This window comes from Ranitomeya variabilis, chromosome 6 (assembly GCF_051348905.1).
Source record: "Ranitomeya variabilis isolate aRanVar5 chromosome 6, aRanVar5.hap1, whole genome shotgun sequence".
In the NCBI taxonomy this organism is placed as follows: domain Eukaryota; kingdom Metazoa; phylum Chordata; class Amphibia; order Anura; family Dendrobatidae; genus Ranitomeya; species Ranitomeya variabilis.
The window spans coordinates 133,767,816-133,788,386 of NC_135237.1; the positions used below are offsets into that span (position 1 = coordinate 133,767,816).

A 20,571-nucleotide genomic window follows, 5' to 3' on the forward strand; every position below is an offset into this window, starting at 1 on the left:
TGCAGCAGCAGCACAGATTTATGTGGAGCATCTATGGGGCAACGGTGCAGAGCACTATATGGCAGATCTATGGGGCAACGGTGCAGAGCACTATATGGCACAGCTATGGGGCAACGGTGCAGAGCACTATATGGCACAGCTATGGGGCAATGGTGCAGAGCACTATATAGCACAGCTATGGGGCAACAGTGCAGAGCACTATATGGCACAGCTATGGGGCAACAGTGCAGAGCACTATATGGCACAGCTATGGGGCAACGGTGCAGAGCACTATATGGCACAGCTATGGGGCAACGGTGCAGAGCACTATATGGCACAGCTATGGGGCAACGGTGCAGAGCATTATATATATGGCACAGCTATGGGGCAACGGTGCAGAGCATTATATATATGGCACAGCTATCTATGGGGCAACGGTGCAGAGCACTATATGGCACAGCTATGGGGCAACGGTGCAGAGCACTATGGCACAGCTATGGGGCAACGGTGCAGAGCACTATATGGCACAGCTATGGGGCAACGGTGCAGAGCACTATATGGCACAGCTATGGGGCAACGGTGCAGAGCACTATATGGCACAGCTATGGGGCAACGGTGCAGAGCACTATATGGCACAGCTATGGGGCAATGGTGCAGAGCACTATATGGCACGGCTATGGGGCAATGGTGCAGAGCACTATATGGCAGAGCTATGGGGCAATGGTGCAGAGCACTATATGGCAGAGCTATGGGGCAACGGTGCAGAGCACTATATGGCACAGCTATGGGGCAACGGTGCAGAGCATTATATATATGGCACAGCTATCTATGGGGCAACGGTGCAGAGCATTATATATATGGCACAGCTATGGGGCAACGGTGCAGAGCATTATATATATATGGCACAGCTATGGGGCAACGGTGCAGAGCATTATATATGGCACAGCTATGGGGCAACGGTGCAGAGCATTATATATATGGCACAGCTATGGGGCAACGGTGCAGAGCATTATATATATATATATATATATATATGGCACAGCTATGGGGCAACGGTGCAGAGCATTATATATGGCACAGCTATGGGGCAACGGTGCAGAGCATTATATATATGGCACAGCTATGGGGCAACGGTGCAGAGCATTATATATGGCACAGCTTTATGTGGAGCATCTATGGGGCCATAATGAACGGTATGGAGCATCTATTTCTAATTTTGAAATTCACCGGTACCTGCTGCATTTTCCACCCTAGGCTTATACTCGAGTCAATAAGTTTTCCCAGTTTTTTGTGGCAAAATTAGGGGGGTCGGCTTATACTCGGGTCGGCTTATACTCGAGTATATACGGTACTTTTTCCTTAGAGATGGGACGTTAGGATGACCCACAAGTTGTATCTTCTTGCTTTACCAGATGGCATTGTACAAATGCCGTCTGTACCCACAGGTCATGAAGAATTTTCTGCTTCAATTTGTTGCGATAACCTGATTTTTTTTTTTTCTTTTATTTTCTCTCTAGGCACCTAAAACACCGCTGCAGAAAAGCATGGATATACTGGGGAAGCAGCTCTCGTTATACTCCTTCGGTATCATAGGTGAGCAAATCTCCCAGCTTGGAGTGTTTGACTGTTTTCCCAGTTACCGGGAGCCATCAAAGCAGTAATTGGTCTCTTGTTTGCGGGTGTCAGGAGGTATTTTGGGGTCTGCGTCCTTGGCTGTGATTCATGTTCTTATACAGAATGCTCAGAGTACTCAATTCAAAAAAATAATCTTTATCAAACCTGCCTAACAAATGAGCATATTAATGTAATGTTGGGTTCTCCTTATTCGTCACTTACTATTTTCTGAATTTACTTTGCTATAACATCTGTTGCTTACTAAATATACTGGCGTTTCTATGGAGATAATGAGGCGATTTGCTGTTTTTGCATATTGTTTCTGTAGGTATCATCATGCTGGTCGGCTGGTTACAAGGGAAGCATATACTTGATATGTTTACTATTGGTGTAAGGTGAGACCCGTATTGTAGAAGTGCTCTAAATATGTTTATGGCCACAAGACCTCAACTCTCCATGGTTATATATATTATTTTATAATCAAGTTGTTGTTTTTTTCGCAAGCAAAGTTGTCCAGATTGTTTTTAATCCAACTCAAAGCTGGATTACAATCATACGTTCACTTTAACCACGAGAGAACCTGGGTCTAGTGTCCTGGTTTTGATGTGATTGTGAATGGGGCCTACATCTGTAGGTATAGATGGTAAAACGATTTATCATGAAATAAAGTTTGTATATTTAAATGTAATATTAATTATACTATGTCTGTTATTTTAAAATATAATTTTTTTTTTAATGTCTCAGGTTCAGTAGTTTTACCATCTATACCTACAGCTGTAAGCTCCATTCATAAAAAGACACATTGTGTATATGTATGTGTGCATATTTATATTTTAAACAAATGTATAAGGCTACTTTCACACTAGCGTTAACTGCATTCCGTCACAATGCGTCGTTTTGCCGAAAAAAAACGCATCCTGCAAAAGTGTTTGCAGGATGCGTTTTTTCGCCATTGATTAACATTAAGCGACGCATTGTGACGGATTGGCACACGTCGCACCCGTCGTGCGACGGATGCGTCGTGCAGTGGCGGACCGTCGGGAGCAAAAAACGCTACATTGTAACGTTTTTTGCTCACGACGGTCCGCTTTTTCCGACTGCGCATGCGCGGCCGGAACTCCGCCCCCACCTCCCCGCACTTCCCCGCACCTCACAATGGGGCAGCGGATGCGCTGGAAAAATGCATCCGCTGCCCCCGTTGTGCGGCGGAGACAACGCTAGCATCGGTGACCTCGGGCCGACGCACAGCGACGGGCCGAGCCCGACGCTAGTGTGAAAGAAGCCTTAGCAGTCTGAAATAGCCTGGGTTATGTATTTGTATTAACACACATTGTCTGTGTGTATGGATGGATAGATAAAAAAAATGGACCAGCACATAAAATTAAATGGGTGCGCAGCCTCCAAGCAACTAATCCATATACTTGCCAAATATACAGGGACCAAAAAAATGGAAGGCAGCACTCCAGGTTTTAGCAAAAATATAAGTGGACTTTATTGGGCCCACATGGCGTGGTGCAATGTTTCGGCTTCCAAAAGCCTTTCTCAAGCATTATCTAGATCAGGGGTCTCAAACTGCATTCCTCGAGGGCCTCAGACCATGCGTGTTTTCAAGAGTTCCTTCGCATTGCACAAGGTGCTGGAATCATTCTGTGCAGGTGATTAAATTATAACCTGGGCAATACAAGGAAATCCTGAAAACATGACCTGATTGTGGCCCTTGAGGAATGCAGTTTGAGACCTGTGAGCTAGATAGATAGAAGTAGAAATGTACAAGCAACCTGAAATCTTCTGGGTTGTATAATAAAAACGTATATATCACACATACCGAAACAAGATTATTTCAGACTGCTTATACTTTCTACATAAATTGTCTTTGCCTAAGTTACTGTGTATGCCATTATTTTCAATCACTCCATTGCTTTTAAGCCATAGCATGCCGAAGCAGTGCATCAGAACTGATTGGATCTTCCCATTACACTTTTTATTTGCAGCTTGGCAGTGGCCGCGATCCCTGAAGGTCTTCCTATAGTTGTAACGGTAACGCTGGCACTTGGCGTGATGCGAATGGTGAAGAAAAGAGCCATTGTAAAGAAACTACCCATTGTGGAAACCCTCGGTATGTATCCCAAATTAAATTCCATCGAATGTTCAGTATAATGAGTTTGTAGAAGCAGTGTCTAGAATCTTCAGTGACAATGAAGACTAAGGCTATGTGCACACGTAGGAAAAGAGGTGCAGAATTTTCTGCACAAAATCCACATGTCCTGGCAGAATCCACAGCTGCGGATTTGCCGCAGTTTTTATGTGGATTTTGTTCGGTTTTTATGCGAAATTGATGCGGATTTTCAGCGGTTTTTGCCACTGTGGATTTTTATTATGGAGGGGTGCAGAAATGCTGCAGATCCGCACAAAAGAAGTGACATGCACTTCTTTGTAATCCGCAGCAATTCTGCACTGATTTTTCCTCACCATCTGCACAGCTTTTTTTTTTATCCCATTGATTTACATTGTACTGTACATGACAGTGCGGATCTGCAGCATTTCTGCGTGGAAAAATCAGCTGCGGATCGCAGCAAATCCACATCGAGTGCACATAGCCCAATTGTAAAGGAGTGAACGCTTTAGTAACGCCTTGTAGAATATGGTTTGGTGTCCGTTAGCATATTAGTAGCAGTATAAGCCATGGCCACCTTTGTGTCTTGGGACTATGGCACTGATAGGGATATATACATATATATATATATTTATATATATTTTTTTTTTTTTTTTTTTTTTGAGTTTACATACCGTATATACTCGAGTATAAGCCGACCCCCCTAATTTTGCCACAAAAAAACTGGGAAAACTTAATGACTCGAGTATAAGCCTAGGGTGGGAAATGCAGCAGCTACTGGTAAATGTCAAAAGTAAAAATAGATACCAATAAAAGTAAAATTAATTGAGACATCAGTAGGTTAAGTGTTTCTGAATACCATATTGAAACAGGAGCCCCATATAATGCTCCATAAAGTTCATGACGGGCCCCATAAGATGCTCCATATTAAAATATGCCCCATATAATCCTGCATAAAGGTTAATAATGGCCCCATAAGATGCCCCATAAAGATATTTGCCCCATATAGTGCTGCACAAACCTTGATTATGGCCCCATACAGACACTTGCCCCATATAGTGCTGCACATGGCCCCATATGATGCTCCATACAGACACTTGCCCCATATAGTGTTGCGCAAACGTTGATTATGCCCCATAAGATGCTCCATACAGACATTTGCTGTTGCTGCGATAAAAAAATCACATACTCTCTCCGTTGCTCAGGCCCACGGCACTTTCAATATTCACCTGCTCCACGTTCCGGCGCCGCTCCATCTTCAGCGTCTTCTGCACTGACTGTTCAGGCATAGGGCGCACACTAACCATGTCACCGCGCACTCTGACCTGAGCGTCACTGCAGAAGACGCTGAAGATGGAGTGGCGCCGGAACGAGGAGCAGGTGAATATCGCGCAGCGCTGCGCTCCCCTCCCCGTTATACTCACCTGCTCCTGGTGCGGTGCTTCCCCGGCGCTGCAGCTTCTTCCTGTGCTGAGCGGTCACCGTTGCCGCTCATTACAGTAATGAATATGCGGCTCCACCCCTATGCGAGGTGGAGCCGCATATTCATTACTGTAATGAGCGGTACCATGTGACCGCTCAGTACAGAAAGAAGCTGCAGCTCCGGGAAGCAGGGACCGCGTCAGGAGCAGGTGAGTATAATTAGACAGGCCCCGCTCCCCCTCCCCTGCCGACCCCTGGGTATGACTCGAGTATAAGCCGAGAGGGGGACTTTCAGCTCGAAAAAATAAGCTGAAAATCTCGGCTTATACTCGAGTATGTACGGTAGTTAACTGCATTCTGCAGTTACTGTTTTTAATGATTTTCTTGATTTGTGTTTCTAACATACCACTGTTAGCCCAATTTTCTATTTTCTTTTATATAGTAAATTGGTGATGTTCTTACATGGATATTTAAAATGTTCTCAGTAACTCCTTAGAGCTGATGAAAATTCACTTAAAGGGAGCCTGTCATGAAAAAAAAAAAAGCTATTAACCCGCAGATATGGGGTTAATATTGAGGTTAACGGCATTGAGTGACAGCTGTAACCACATTCTGCACTATGACTGACTGCCAATCGTGTACTGATGCACTGTAGAGGCGGCTGTCAGTCGGTATTGAGCGGTGACTGAAGCCACGCCTCTGACTGAAAGCCCGAGAAGGAATAAAGTTCATTTCCTCCCTGCTGCCGGGCTTTCAGTGCTTAGGCCACACTAACCTGCAGATGATCCCCATATCTGCAAGTTAGTAGCAGTTTTCTTTACATGTTCCCTTTAAGTGTGAAGGAGCAAGTGATCAGGATGGATGACTATTTCATGTTTTTTTTGCAATTCTTGTAAGCATTTTAATTACAGAAGATATTCATCAGTCTTGTGGCTTTATAGAGGATGTTCGAATTGCATCTTCATTTTTCACTGAAAGAGTCTCCTAATGGCCGTCTGCAGACAGCTGCTAAGGGAGAGCCCAGTTTAACCTTTTCCCATTATATCTCATTCATGAACCTAGGTGGGGTGTGTCGAGTGGGCTCAGGAGCTGTACTTGCTCCACACAAGGCCAGTGCCAGCATATTGCTAGTCAGTCTGAGCTAACGCTGGAAAAGTCAGTCCTTTGTGTGCAGTCAGAAAATGCAGCTCCGGCATGTGTGCTTGTGATACAGCTCCTCTGTCAGTTGAGACTAGGACAGGTTTTTTTTTTTTTAATTTTGTGACTGGGGGATGCTTTGGAGATCCCCTTTAAGGGATTAAAGGAGTTTTTCACGCCTTACAAATTATCACGTATCTACTATTGGTCCTCTCACTGATCGCCTGAACAGATGGTCTTGTTTTCTTTTTTGGCAATTTGCTGCCAGGAAGAGTTTAATGAAGCAGGTGATAATTTTAAAAACTGAAATACTCTGTGGGGCTGCGCCAACATGTTCAGTTGTATTAAAAAGAAAAATACTGGATCTGCTACAAACTGAGCAAAAACTGATGCCCGCTTTGATTCCCGTATGGCATTCTGTTTTGTTATGGCTAAAATGGATCTGTCTTCACCAGAAGTGCTGCTGAAACCTCTAGTTTTCTGGGCCTCTGCAGTGCTTAAAGAACAGATCCGATAACTGATGGCCTAACAGATGACCAGCTATTACATATTTCCCATGGACTTCAATGTTGTGTTATTAAATTATTGATCCAACTTAAAAACTGATTTCAGCTCGGTTACAGTCAAACATAAGAAAGACATATGGAGCATTTCCGTCCCCATTCAAATAAATGGATCCTCTGTGGGATAAATAGGGTCTCCTAGCTGAGATGGATGATATCTCCACCTGCACTGCAGACTGCTTACATCAGGCGCTCAGTCAATGATGATTATTGAAAAGCAATTTTGTTTTTGATAGCTGCCGATATAATCTAATGGCTAAACATTAGTGATGAGCGAGGGTGCTCGGATAAGGTGTTATCTGAGCACGTTTATGTTTTAATCCGAATATTTTCGGCGTTCTCGAAAAAAATGCTCGCGTCCCAGCGCCTGCATGCTTCGCGGCTGTTCAACAGCAGCAACACATGCAGGGATTGTGTAACACAGGCCATTCCTGCATGGGTTGCGGCTGTCAAACACCTGCGAGGCATGCCGGCGCTGGGACTCAAACATTTTTTTCGGACACACAGAAAATATTTAGTACACGAGCGGGCTCGGTTAATACTTTATTCTAGCATGCTCGCTCGTCGCTACTAAACATGTATATACAATATTTATAAGAAGTAGCTGTTACATTATTTTTTTTTTTTTTAATGCATTTCTATGGCAGCCATTAGCCGACTAGTTAAAGCTAAACATTTCAAAACTAAGAAAGTTATAAAATCCAACGAACAAGAATACAAATGTTTTTCTATAGCTTTCTCAGTTTTGAATTGTTACATAGATTTTTACTAGCCCATTAATTACATGTTAAGGATTCAGACTTGTTAACATCCTGCAGAGCGTTGTTACAGTAGTTGGAGCATTACTCCTGTGCTAGCAGCAGGAATCCAAGTACAACTGTATGATTGTGTCAGAGAATCCTACCTGCCAAATGCCATTAAGATTGTAGAGCGTGTTTGGAGTGAGGAGCTTCCTGCAGGGGCTGTAAATGTCAGCACTTTGGCTCCTCGTTAGAAAACACCGGCTTGATGACACATAAGAACAGATGTCATTGACTTCATGTAAACCAGTCTGGGTGTAATGGCCTCCATAATGGCTTCTGTCCTCTACATCCCTGTAATTATGCTATTGTGCTGCTGAGCTTATTTTTGTGTTTCATGCCCGAACTGTGGTTCATTCACTCCTGTGCTTTATCTGCTTTAGAAAATGTAATTCCACAAGAAAGTTTTGTATGCATGTAAAAAGGTCTAGTTGAAAATGTACCTGATCAGTGAAATCTGCTTCTTTCTCCACTTATGAGTTACTTCTTTCCCTTTCCCTGCCTTCTGAACTTATCATCTACTTTGGAAAAGCTGCACAACTCTCTGTTCAAGTCAGGCTAGCACACTACTCATTTCTGAGAGAGGAGAGAAGCAAGTGAGAAACCAGGCAATGGCAGACATAGAAAGGTTTCTACTGAGCCTCTTAAGTCTTTTACCACACAACAGAGCTGGATTCGCAGCTACACAGTTCATTTTTGCTATTTAATGTCCTCCATGGTGCTGCTCCTTTTTCTCTGTGTGCTAAGCATTTAAGATCAGTAGATTTTTACTAGTAGCATCTGTTCTTTGCAGGGTATCATTCCAGAAGGTGGTGTTAATACCAATTTCAAGATGATTCATTTGTCTTAACAGTCCTTCTGCTTCACACCGCTGGGCTGTATATGGCTATGTGCACACTTTGCGGATTGGTGTTCGGATTTTTCCGCACTGTTTTTGCAAAATCCGCAGGTAAACCGCACTGTTGATTTCCCCGTGGATTTGCCGTGGATTTACTGCGGTTTTTGTGCGGATTCCACCTGCGGTTTTACACCTGCGGATTCCTATTGAGTAGCAGGTGTAAAACGTTGCAGAAGCCACACACAGAATTGACATGCTGCAGAAAAAACAACGCTGCGTTCCGAGCGTTTTCCTGCAGCATGTGCACTGAGGATTTTGTTTTCCATACGTTTACTGTACAACACATGGAGAACAGTTGCAGATCCGCAGCGTCAAATCCGCAGCAAAATCCACAACGTGTGCACATAGCCTATATATGAGGGGCTGCTGCTGGGCTGTATACATCAGAGCCTGTTTACCTGTATATATCAGAGGCTGTTGCTGTGCTGGCTGTATATAGAATAAAGGCTGAGGGGCTGTATAAAGTGTATACACAGCACTATACTGTAAACAGGTCTACACTACATACAGTGCATTGCTCCCTGGACCTTTTCAACCTTTTCCCACATATCATGCTTCAAACATAAGGATACCAAATGTAAATTTTTGGTGAAGAATCAACAAGTGGGACACAATTGTGAAGTTGAACAAAATTTATTCATTATTTTAAATTTTTGTGGAAATTGAAAAACTGAAACATGGGGCGTGCAATATTATTTGACCCCTTTAACTTAATAGTTTGTAGGACAGGAGCTGCAAGAAAGATACAGGCAGACACACGTAGGCACACGCAGACACACGCAGGCGCACGCAGACGCAGGCGCGCACATGCGCAGACGCACGCACACACGTCGTGTTTTGGCGGACCGTCGGCACAAAAAAGTTACATGTAACATTTTTTTGTGCGTCGTGTCCGCCATTTCCGACCGCGGATGCACGGCCGGAACTCCGCCCCCTCCTCCCTGTACATTACAATGGGGCAGCGGATGCGCATCCACTGCCCCCGTTGTGCTTTTATTTCACAGTCTGCGTCGGTACGTCGGCCCGATGCACTGCGACGGGCCCGTACTGAAGCTAGTGTGAAAGTAGCCTATACTTGTCTCACACTGGTATCTCCCCACCATGTAAAATAATCTCTGGAGGCAGAGTTATCTTCCAGGCAACATCCCTCCTAGAGCCCGGAAGAGATCATTTGTATGGTAGTGAAAGGTGATTTCTCAACAAAAAGGCATCTGATAGGAGACGTACAGGTAGGACTTTTATCAGAAGTCTATAACCTGTATGCCCATATTAATAGTTTAGATAGGTCACGTGTGGTGACAGTTCCCTTTAAATTTGCTGCACAATGATTAGTGTAGAGTTTAATTTATATATGCTAAACTCCTCTAATGGCAATATTAGTGGTGCCTCTGTTTATATGATGGGATAGTTGTGCTTTCACGAAATGTTACACAATAATCCAGCACAGAATATAGGATTAAGGTTATATGAAAAACAAAATCCCCATCCTTTCCTTGAGAAACCCCTTTTAATTTCACGCACAAAAAAGTTAAAACTATAAAAATAAACAGATTAATCTCTTAGGAGGAGTACGATCACGTTATAAGTTAGGATTTTGTGTGAGCCATTGAATGAAATGACAGGTTAGATTACCTCCAACATATGAGACTTTTCACAGTTTTGGTCCAGATTCTATTCTTGGCTTCCTAGAAAGTGCTGAAATCTTTTCCTCTGTCTTCACTAATCACACGCTTGATGTTTGCAGGCTGCTGTAATGTTATCTGCTCTGATAAAACCGGAACGTTAACGAAGAACGAGATGACTGTAACTCACTTATTTACATCAGATGGAATTCATGCAGAGGTATGTGGCAGATATAATGTGGCACAATATAATGCAAGATCAAGCAGTTCAAAGATGAACAAATACAGAATAGTCCATATTGAATAAGCCCCAAAGAAATATTAAAAGGGAATAGAAAGAAATCTTGTGATCTCAATGTAAAGGATAAACAAATACCATAGGGAGACAAGAAGATCCCAGGAGAGCAAAGCTGTGTGGTAAGTGAGTCAAGTGAAAGTCACCCGGTCACAGCGTACTGCTGGAGGAAAGAGCCCCATGCGTATCGCCACGGAACGTGGCTTCCTCAGGGGAAGTTACATAGTTATTTTCCCAGGACAGCTTTATTACTTTTATTTATAATATATCCCACAGTGGAGGAGTCTGGATGCTCCTCACATGGTCCTCCCATTGTTATATATTCCAGCCTCTGGGCTCTTTTACTTGTTTTTATGTGTTTTTGTTGTTCTTGTATATTTGTACTTTATTAAATGTATTTCATTTTGCACATCTTAGTGATCCTTGCCATGTTTACACACTACTTTTTTATTCCCAGCTGTTTGTGCTTATTATCTTGTAGTTTCCTCAGTATTTCTTCATTACGTTAATGCGGGCAACGTTATATAGTGTGGGGGGCTAATGCGTACGCCATTATACAGTGTGGGGGCTAATGCAGGCACCATTATACAGTGTGGGGGCTAATGTGGGTGCCATTATACAGTGTGGGGGCTAATGCAGGCGCCATTATACAGTGTGGGGGCTAATGCAGGCGCCATTATACAGTGTGGGGGCTAATGCAGGCGCCATTATACAGTGTGGGGGCTAATGCAGGCGCCATTATACAGTGTGGGGGCTAATGCAGGCGCCATTATACAGTGTGGGGGCTAATGCAGGCGCCATTATACAGTGTGGGGGCTAATGCAGGCGCCATTATAGTGTGGGGGCTAATGCAGGCGCCATTACAGTGTGGGGGCTAATGCAGGCGCCATTATACAGTGTGGGGGCTAATGCAGGCGCCATTATACAGTGTGGGGGCTAATGCAGGCGCCATTATACAGTGTGGGGGCTAATGCAGGTGCCATTATACAGTGTGGGGCTAATGCAGGCGCCATTATATAGTGTGGGGGCTAATGCAGGCGCCATTATACAGTGTGGGGGCTAATGCGGGTGCCATTATACAGTGTGGGGCTAATGCAGGCGCCATTATACAGTGTAGGGGCTAATGCAGGCGCCATTATATAGTGTGGGGGGCTAATGCGTACGCCGTTATACAGTGTGGGGGCTAATGTGGGTGCCATTATACAGTGTGGGGCTAATGCAGGCGCCATTATACAGTGTAGGGGCTAATGCAGGCGCCATTATACAGTGTGGGGGCTAATGCAGACGCCATTATATAGTGTGGGGGGCTAATGCGTACGCCGTTATACAGTGTGGGGGCTAATGCGTACGCCGTTATACAGGGTGGGAGTGTGGGGGCTAATGCGGGCGCCATTATACAGTATAGGGGCTAATGCAGGCGCCATTATACAGTGTGGGGGCTAATGTGGGTGCCATTATACAGTGTGGGGGCTAATGCGGACACCATTATACAGTGTGGTGGCCATCTCGTACAGGGCGGGGGCCTAGTGTGGGGGCCATTCAAATGTGGTGTCTTTATTTTATGTGGGCCACTTCAAACACCATTGTCGCATTGTTTTTTTTTTTCTTATTTCAGCGCTGGAATGGTGCAGCTAATAAGTTCTCTGACCCTAGTCTTATACTGACCAGCAACCGATTTCAGCTGTTCCTGGTGCTGCTTCAGTCCCCCGCCGTCATCTTGTGACTGCAACTTCTAACTGAACAGAAGTCAGGGCTAATGGTCACAGGCTCTCAATGCAAGTCTGAGATCCGCATTCTGGCTGTGACTTGCATTGAGAAGTGACTTCTGGATTACCCAGCAAATACTGGAGCATTCTTGCAGGTCATAACATGCAGAAAACCGACTGGTGGCGCCATTACAAAAAAACGCTGACTTGGAAGTATAATACTGGGGCTCTGATAAGTAGCATCACTCCAGCGCTGCAATAAAAAAAAAATGCTGGAGTGGTGCTTTATGCAGTTAATGGGTAGACCATTAGTGGACAACTCATTTAAAACTGTCCTATCTTACATGTTGGAGGGTTTGAGAATAAAATACTGATGTCCAAGCTGCATGAATCTCCAGACAGGTTCCCCTTAGCGCGCAGGTTCCCCACACATTTTCTGAAGCCATGAAGCAGCTGCATTCATTGAGGTGATTGTGGCCCTCGCCATTTGTGCTCTCCACTTCCCTTTTGAATGCGATTTTATTTGCTTGGATAAATTGAACTACTAAGAAAGAGGAAAAGCCTGTGAATCTTAAGAGTATGGAATATCTTAATTACCTGAATTCTTGCCTAGAGTAAGAATACCACTGTGCTCTACAAAAATAAATTGTGAAATGACATTTTGATGGCTTCGCCTCTATCCGCTCTTGTTCAGTGTGAGCCCTAAAGTTGGCCAGTGGGAACCATCAGGTGTCGGGAAATTTGAGCAATTCCAGTGACTGATTTTTGTTCAGGTTCCATTTAGGATGTGTACAGCTCAAAAATTAAGGAATAAGTTTGCAAAACTATAAATTTTTTTTTCTCTTATAGGTTTCTGGTGTTGGCTATAACCGATTTGGTGAAGTGACTGTTGATGGCGACGTTATTCATGGCTTCTGTAACACATCAATAAGCAGAGTGGTAGAAGTAAGTGTTGTCCGTGACTGACAGCCTCTGCTGTGTTGGCAGGCTGATTAATACCGGGCTACATAAATGAATTTAGATTACGCTGCAGCTTGTAAAGCATTTATCACAATGACCTTCTGTATAGTCAATGTATTATTCATCAGGACTGGCTAGAGGTTGTCTGTTCCCTGTCTGCAATCTCAGGAGACTTGGTGGATTGCTTAATATAAGATAGGAATTTGCTATCAAGTAATGGGAGAATATTGAGGAATAATAAATGGAGACGGTATGTTATGTTAGCCATAAAATGCCTTTCCTCACATCCTGTCTCACAAACCTTTTCATTAAGGTTGGTCCATGTTTCATGAGAGCAGTCTTCCTGTCGATAGGCTTCTAATTGAGTGTGAGCAGTCCGGGAGGCAAGAACTCTACATCCATGTACTTATACTGTGGTCAATATCTGCGTTTGTTCAGCTTATTTCTTCTGGGTCAATGCAGGCAAGGCTAACATGCTGTGAAAATCTAATCCTGCATGGAAGATGGTGTTCCATCTTGATTAGAATGGTTATTATGACCGCACATGTTTATAGTCTCAAAGACCTAGTCACAATATAAGAGGCAGAAGAGTTTTCTTTGTAGTAGCACTAGGGCTTGTGGTTTTGTTTTTTATAAATACCATCATTTTAACGAAACATTGTATAACTTCTTGTGCAAAAAAAGGGCGCTAAGCATGCACTCCTGCACCATTGTATTCACCAGTATCTGAGTCCTGGGGATGCAGATACTGGTGAAATTTAGGTGCTTGGCGAGGTACGCCACTATCCAGCCCTTTGGCTGTTCCGGTCCGCGGGCTTGACAGCAGCAACCAAAGGGCCATTTGAAGCTGTCGGGCCTCACTTTTCCCAGGTCTGCTTTGCTAAAGTAATTAAACAGTGCTGTATTGTATAAACTTTTTCATGTACAATTACCATTCACTTGTGTACATATATAATATATACACCGAGATTCTAGAAGACATTCATGGGATAAGTCTATGACCCACTTTAGTGTCTGTGACTATTTCTGTAAAGTTTCAGAATATATTATAGATGTGATTTTTATTTAATTTCTATTTTCACAGGCGGGATGTGTTTGTAATGATGCCGAGATAAGAAATAACACCTTAATGGGCAAGCCGACTGAAGGGGCTCTAATTGCCCTTTCTATGAAGGTAATGGACTGCAATGACTTTATTGACCACATGTCTTCAGATCCTGCTTCCCCGGTCTCTGATCTGCTGCTTAGAAAAGTTTTGTGTTTTTTACCAGCACAATATATACATTCTATAGTTAACACGCATTAAAATTGGATGAATGACGTTTAATTTTTACCAATGAACAAGGTGTATAGCAAAAGAGGAAGGAACAAACGCCAGGCACAGAATAGAAAACCGCTAACCTTTATTACATGAGATAATCCACTGCTGGACAACCCCTTTTTAATAAGTCCACTCCGCAGCACAAAATAAAAAAGGAATACTTGCCTCCTGGACCAGCGATGTTCTTCCAATCTCCATAACCTAATCAATGCCACCGATACAACGGTCCAGGACATAGGGTTCAGTCTTTTTTTTTTTTTTTTGTTCTGCGGAGCGGACCTATTAGAAATCGGTTGTCCAGTAGTGGAGAACAGCCTTATATATACACAGTACAGACCAAAAGTTTAGACACACCTTCTCATTTAAAGATTTTTCTGTATTTTAAGGACTATGAAAATTGTACATTCACACTGAAGGCATCAAAACTATGAATTAACACATGTGGAATTATATACTTAACAAAAAAGTGTGAAACAACTGAAATTATGTCTTATATTCTAGGTTCTTCAAAGTAGCCACCTTTTGCTTTGATGACTGCTTTGCACACTCTTGGCATTCTCTTGATGAGCTTCAAGAGGTGGTCACCGGGAATGGTCTTCCAACAATCTTGAAGGAGTTCCCAGAGATACTTAGCACTTGTTGGCCCTTTTGCCTTTTCTCTGCGGTCCAGCTCACCCCAAACCATCTCGATTTGGTTCAGGTCTGGTGACTGGAGGCCAGGTCATCTGGTTTAGCACCCCATCACTCTCCTTCTTGGTTAAATAGCCCTTACACAGCCTGGAGGTGTGTTTGGGGTCATTGTCTTGTTGAAAAATAAATGATGGTCCAACTAAACATAAACCGGATGGAATAGCTTGCCGCTGCAAGATGCTGTGGTAGCCATGCTTGTTCAGTATGCCTTCAATTTTGAATAAATCCCCAACAGTGTCACCAGTAAAGCACCCCCACACCTCCTCCTCCATGCTTCACGATGGGAACCAGGCATGTAGAGTCCATCCGTTTACCTTTTCTGCGTCACACAAAAACACGGTGGTTGGAACCAAAGATCTCAAATTTGGACTCATCAGACCAAAGCACAGATTTCCACTGGTCTAATGTTCATTCCTTGTGTTCAATAGCCCAAACAAGTTTCTTCTGCTTGTTGCCTGTTCTTAGCAATGGTTTCCTAGCAGCTATTTTACCATGAAGGCCTGCTGCACAAAGTCACCTCTTAACAGTTGTTGTAGAGATGTGTCTGCTGCTAGAACTCTGTGTGGCATTGACCTGGTCTCTAATCTGAGCTGCTGTTAACCTGCGATTTCTGAGGCTGGTGACGCAGATAAACTTCTCCTCAGAAGCAGAGGTGACTCTTGGTCTTCCTTTCCTGGGGCGGTCCTAATGTGAGCCAGTTTCTTTGTAGCGCTTGATAGTTTTTGCCACTGCACGTGGGGACACTTTCAAAGTTTTCCCAATTTTTCGGACTGACTGACCTTCATTTCTTAAAGTAATGATGGCCACTCGTTTTTCTTTACTTAGCTGCTTTTTTCTTGCCATAATACAAATTCTAACAGTCTATTCAGTAGGACTATCAGCTGTGTATCCACAAGACTTCTGCACAACACAACTGATGGTCCCAACCCCATTTATAAGGCAAGAAATCCCACTTATTAAACCTGACAGGGCACACCTGTGAAGTGAAAACCATTCCCGGTGACTACCTCTTTAAGCTCATGAAGAGAATGCCAAGAGTGTGCAAAGCAGTCATCAAAGCAAAAGGTGGCTACTTTGAAGAACCTAGAATATAAGACAACAAAAAAGTGTGAAACAACTGAAATTATGTCTTATATTCTAGGTTCTTCAAAGTAGCCACCTTTTGCTTTGATGACTGCTTTGCACACTCTTGGCATTCTCTTCATGAGCTTAAAGAGGTAGTCACCGGGAATGGTTTTCACTTCACAGGTGTGCCCTGTCAGGTTTAATAAGTGGGATTTCTTGCCTTATAAATGGGGTTGGGACCATCAGTTGTGTTGTGCAGAAGTCTGGTGGATACACAGCTGATAGTCCTACTGAATAGACTGTTAGAATTTGTATTATGGCAAGAAAAAAGCAGCTAAGTAAAGAAAAACGAGTGGCCATCATTACTTTAAGAAATGAAGGTCAGTCAGTCCGAAAAATTGGGAAAACTTTGAAAGTGTCCCCACGTGCAGTGGCAACAACTATCAAGCGCTACAAAGAAACTGGCTCACATTAGGACCACCCCAGGAAAGGAAGACCAAGAGTCACCTCTGCTTCTGAGGAGAAGTTTATCTGCGTCACCAGCCTCAGAAATCGCAGGTTAACAGCAGCTCAGATTAGAGACCAGGTCAATGCCACACAGAGTTCTAGCAGCAGACACATCTCTACAACAACTGTTAAGAGGTGACTTTGTGCAGCAGGCCTTCATGGTAAAATAGCTGCTAGGAAACCATTGCTAAGAACAGGCAACAAGCAGAAGAAACTTGTTTGGGCTATTGAACACAAGGAATGAACATTAGACCAGTGGAAATCTGTGCTTTGGTCTGATGAGTCCAAATTTGAGATCTTTGGTTCCAACCACCGTGTTTTTGTGCGACGCAGAAAAGGTAAACGGATGGACTCTACATGCCTGGTTCCCATCGTGAAGCATGGAGGAGGTGTGGGGGTGCTTTACTGGTGACACTGTTGGGGATTTATTCAAAATTGAAGGCATACTGAACAAGCATGGCTACCACAGCATCTTGCAGCGGCATGCTATTCCATCCGGTTTATGTTTAGTTGGACCATCATTTATTTTTCAACAAGACAATGACCCCAAACACACCTCCAGGCTGTGTAAGGGCTATTTAACCAAGAAGGAGAGTGATGGGGTGCTACACCAGATGACCTGGCCTCCAGTCACCAGACCTGAACCAAATCGAGATGGTTTGGGGTGAGCTGGACCGCAGAGAAAAGGCAAAAGGGCCAACAAGTGCTAAGTATCTCTGGGAACTCCTTCAAGATTGTTGGAAGACCATTCCCGGTGACCACCTCTTGAAGCTCATCAAGAGAATGCCAAAAGTGTGCAAAGCAGTCATCAAAGCAAAAGGTGGTTACTTTGAAGAACCTAGAATATAAGACATATTTTCAGTTGTTTCACACTTTTCTGTTAAGTATATAATTCCACATGCGTTAATTCATAGTTTTGATGCCTTCAGTGTGAATGTACAATTTTCATAGTCATGAAAATACAGAAAAATCTTTAAATGAGGTGTGTCCAAACTTTTGGACTGTACTGTATATATACTTTTTTTTCTTTTTTTTTCCTTTCTCTTGTATCTATCCCCATTTTCTAAGATCTACATTTCTTTGGCTGTTTGCCACTTGGAACGCTGAATGCAGTTTATCTGCCAGACGGTGTAGATACTATAACTAAAAGCATTGATTTAGGTTGGCAGAAAGCAGCCTGGCATATGTGTGCTGTGCCCGATAATGGATGATAAGTAGAATGGGAGCAAAGTGTGTGGACGTGTCCACAAAGTGATCTCGGCAGGTTCCCGTAAATCAGCACAGAACAAATTAGGGAAAGCGCTGACCTTTTTAGTGCAATGTGTTCTCAGGTACTGCAGATACAATTTAGTTAGGAGAAGTTCTATGTCTTATGTGTCACATTATACTAAATGCAATCTGAAATGTCTACCATTTGTTAGAGAACTGCATTTAGATTTACTCAAGTAAATTGCGGACTTTGGGAAGTTGTCCTGGTGTTGCAGCACATAATGTAAGTGTAAGAGCAGTCAGAGGTAACCTTTGGGATCTGTATGTGTAGATCTTACTGAAATGGCTCCTTAGTGGAAGCCCACACACTGTATCTATACACTAATCGGCCAAGACATTAAAACCACCTTGTGTCCCCTTCATGCCAGTGTAACAGCTATCCTGACAATGCATGAACTCCAGGAGACCACTCACGGCGATCTGTGGTGTCTGACTGCAAGAAGTTAGCAGCAGATCCTGAAAGACCTTCATGGATCGTGATGGTTTATCTAGAATTTCCCACAAATGCTCAGAATGAGATCTTGAGAATTTCAAGGCCAAGTCAATACCTTGAACTCTTCATTGCGTTCATCAAACCAATCCTAGACTTTTTTTTGTAGTGTAGTTGGATGCCTTCTTCTGAAGTAGGCCATTGCCATTAGAAAATACCGTTGCCATGAAGGAGTGTACTTGTGCATCAATGTTTAAAACGGAATTGTACTTCCAATTCCTCTGCATAAATCAATAACACAGACGATTGCAAGACATTTTGCAAAATATCTTTATTGAAGAAATCTGCCTCCTTCCCCCAATTATCAGGAACTTCTTCCCCTCTGTCCTCTCTCCTGAACTCACAATCCACTGGAAAATTGGGTCAAGTCCATCTTGCTCAGAAGAGATGGACTGCAGGTATCATGTGATGTCACCCATTATTCTCTATGGAGAAAGGAGGGGAGTGGAATAGTGATGGGAAGAGAATAGACAGAAAAACCTTGTGCAGAGCTTTGTATCAAGCATTTTACCTCACATCAGAGCTTAATTCAGATCCACATAGCTGAGCTCTGCTGTACAATGTCCTCCATGCTGCTGCTGTTTGTGTCTGTGAGCTAAAGAGTGAATGAACAGCAGGCATTCTCCTCGCTGTGCGGTCTATGGGAGAAATCGCAGCAGCTCAGCTCCTCGGCTCATCAGTGGTTTGCAAATCACAGAGAGCATGTAGAAGAGAAAGCGGGATATAAGTCACATAACCAGTAATGGTGATATTCCTCATGTACACACAGGACACCTTATTCTGAAGTTACTTGAAGGAACAGAGATGAGTTATCCCCCTTTCATTGGATGCGTGATATAACTTACTGATTCTTTGGGGTCCGACTACCGGGACCATCACTGATCCTCTCTGAATGGAACAGAGGTTGAGCATATGCACTCCCACTCCATATATTCATAATGGGGACAGCACTCTGCTGTTTCTGGCGACCTCATTTAACCCCTTCCCGACATTGCCGTATACAGGTGAGAAAATAAGTATTTGGTACACGGCAAATTTTGCAGGCTGTCCCACTTACAAAGAATGGAGAGGTCTGTAATTTTTATTGTAGGGAACACTTAAAAACAAAAAAACAATCCATCATTATATGAATTTTACTTAACAAATTTGCATTTTATTGCATGAAATAAGTATTTCATACAGTAGAAAAACAGAACTTGGTATTTGGTACAGAAAACTTTGTTTGCAATTAAAGAGGTCATACATTTTTTGTATTTCCCTTGACTAAGTTTGGACACGCTGCAGAGAGGATTTTGGCCCACTCCTCCATACAGATGTTCTCCAGATCGTTTGGGTTTGAGGTGGTTAATGGGCAACATTGATTCCGCCCCCTCCAGAGATTTTCTGTTGGCTTCAGGTCTGGACACTGGCTATGCCACTCCTGGACCTTGAAATGCTTCTTACGGAGCAACTCCTTAGTTGCCCTGGCTGTGTTTCAGGTCATTGTCAAGCTGGAAGACCCAGCCACAACCCATCTTCAATGCTCTTACTGAGAGAAGGTGGTTGTTGGCCAAAATCTTGTGATACGTGACCCCATCCATCCTCCCTTCAATACGGTACAGTCAGGGGTGGGATTCAAATTTTTAACAACAGGTCCTCTAAGTCGCGGCGGCCGGAATTTTGGCCACGCCCATTTTCAATAACCCCGCCCATACCAATAAGCCACGCCCAGTTCAATAGACAGACCAGACACCATATCACCACAGTGACCTATAATACTATCTACAAGGCACAAATACCGCCACACCATGACCAGATGACATATTACCACCACAGTGATCGAATAATATCAAATACAAGGAACAAATACCACAACATCATGACCAGACCACATATTACCACCACATAGTGACTGAATACTACAATACTGATCAATAATAAAAAAAAACACAATACTATCACCATAAGTGCCATTATACACAGGAGATCTGTACTTAGTATGCAGCGTCTGTGTATAGGTAATACAGTGATCACCGGTGACATACACAGGACCTCAGTATATAGTATACAGTGTATAGTGTCAGTGTATAGGTAACACACTGACTCACCAGTGACATCTCTAGGTGAAGTCCTTCATCTTT

The 20,571-nt window shown here is 43.3% G+C and overlaps 1 protein-coding gene across 4 annotated transcripts in view; it reads left to right on the top strand.

Moving 5' to 3' along the window:
• ATP2C1 (ATPase secretory pathway Ca2+ transporting 1) overlaps positions 1-20,571 on the top strand; it is a 291,818-nt gene that overhangs the window by 224,501 nt on the left and 46,746 nt on the right. For all 4 annotated transcript variants that reach the window (XM_077269020.1, XM_077269019.1, XM_077269022.1 and 1 more), the window contains 6 exons: positions 1,497-1,572; positions 1,922-1,988; positions 3,585-3,709; positions 10,271-10,368; positions 12,999-13,094; positions 14,194-14,283. In XM_077269020.1, coding sequence (XP_077125135.1) covers positions 1,497-1,572; positions 1,922-1,988; positions 3,585-3,709; positions 10,271-10,368; positions 12,999-13,094; positions 14,194-14,283 — 552 coding nt within the window. The remainder of the gene's footprint in view (positions 1-1,496; positions 1,573-1,921; positions 1,989-3,584; positions 3,710-10,270; positions 10,369-12,998; positions 13,095-14,193; positions 14,284-20,571) is intronic.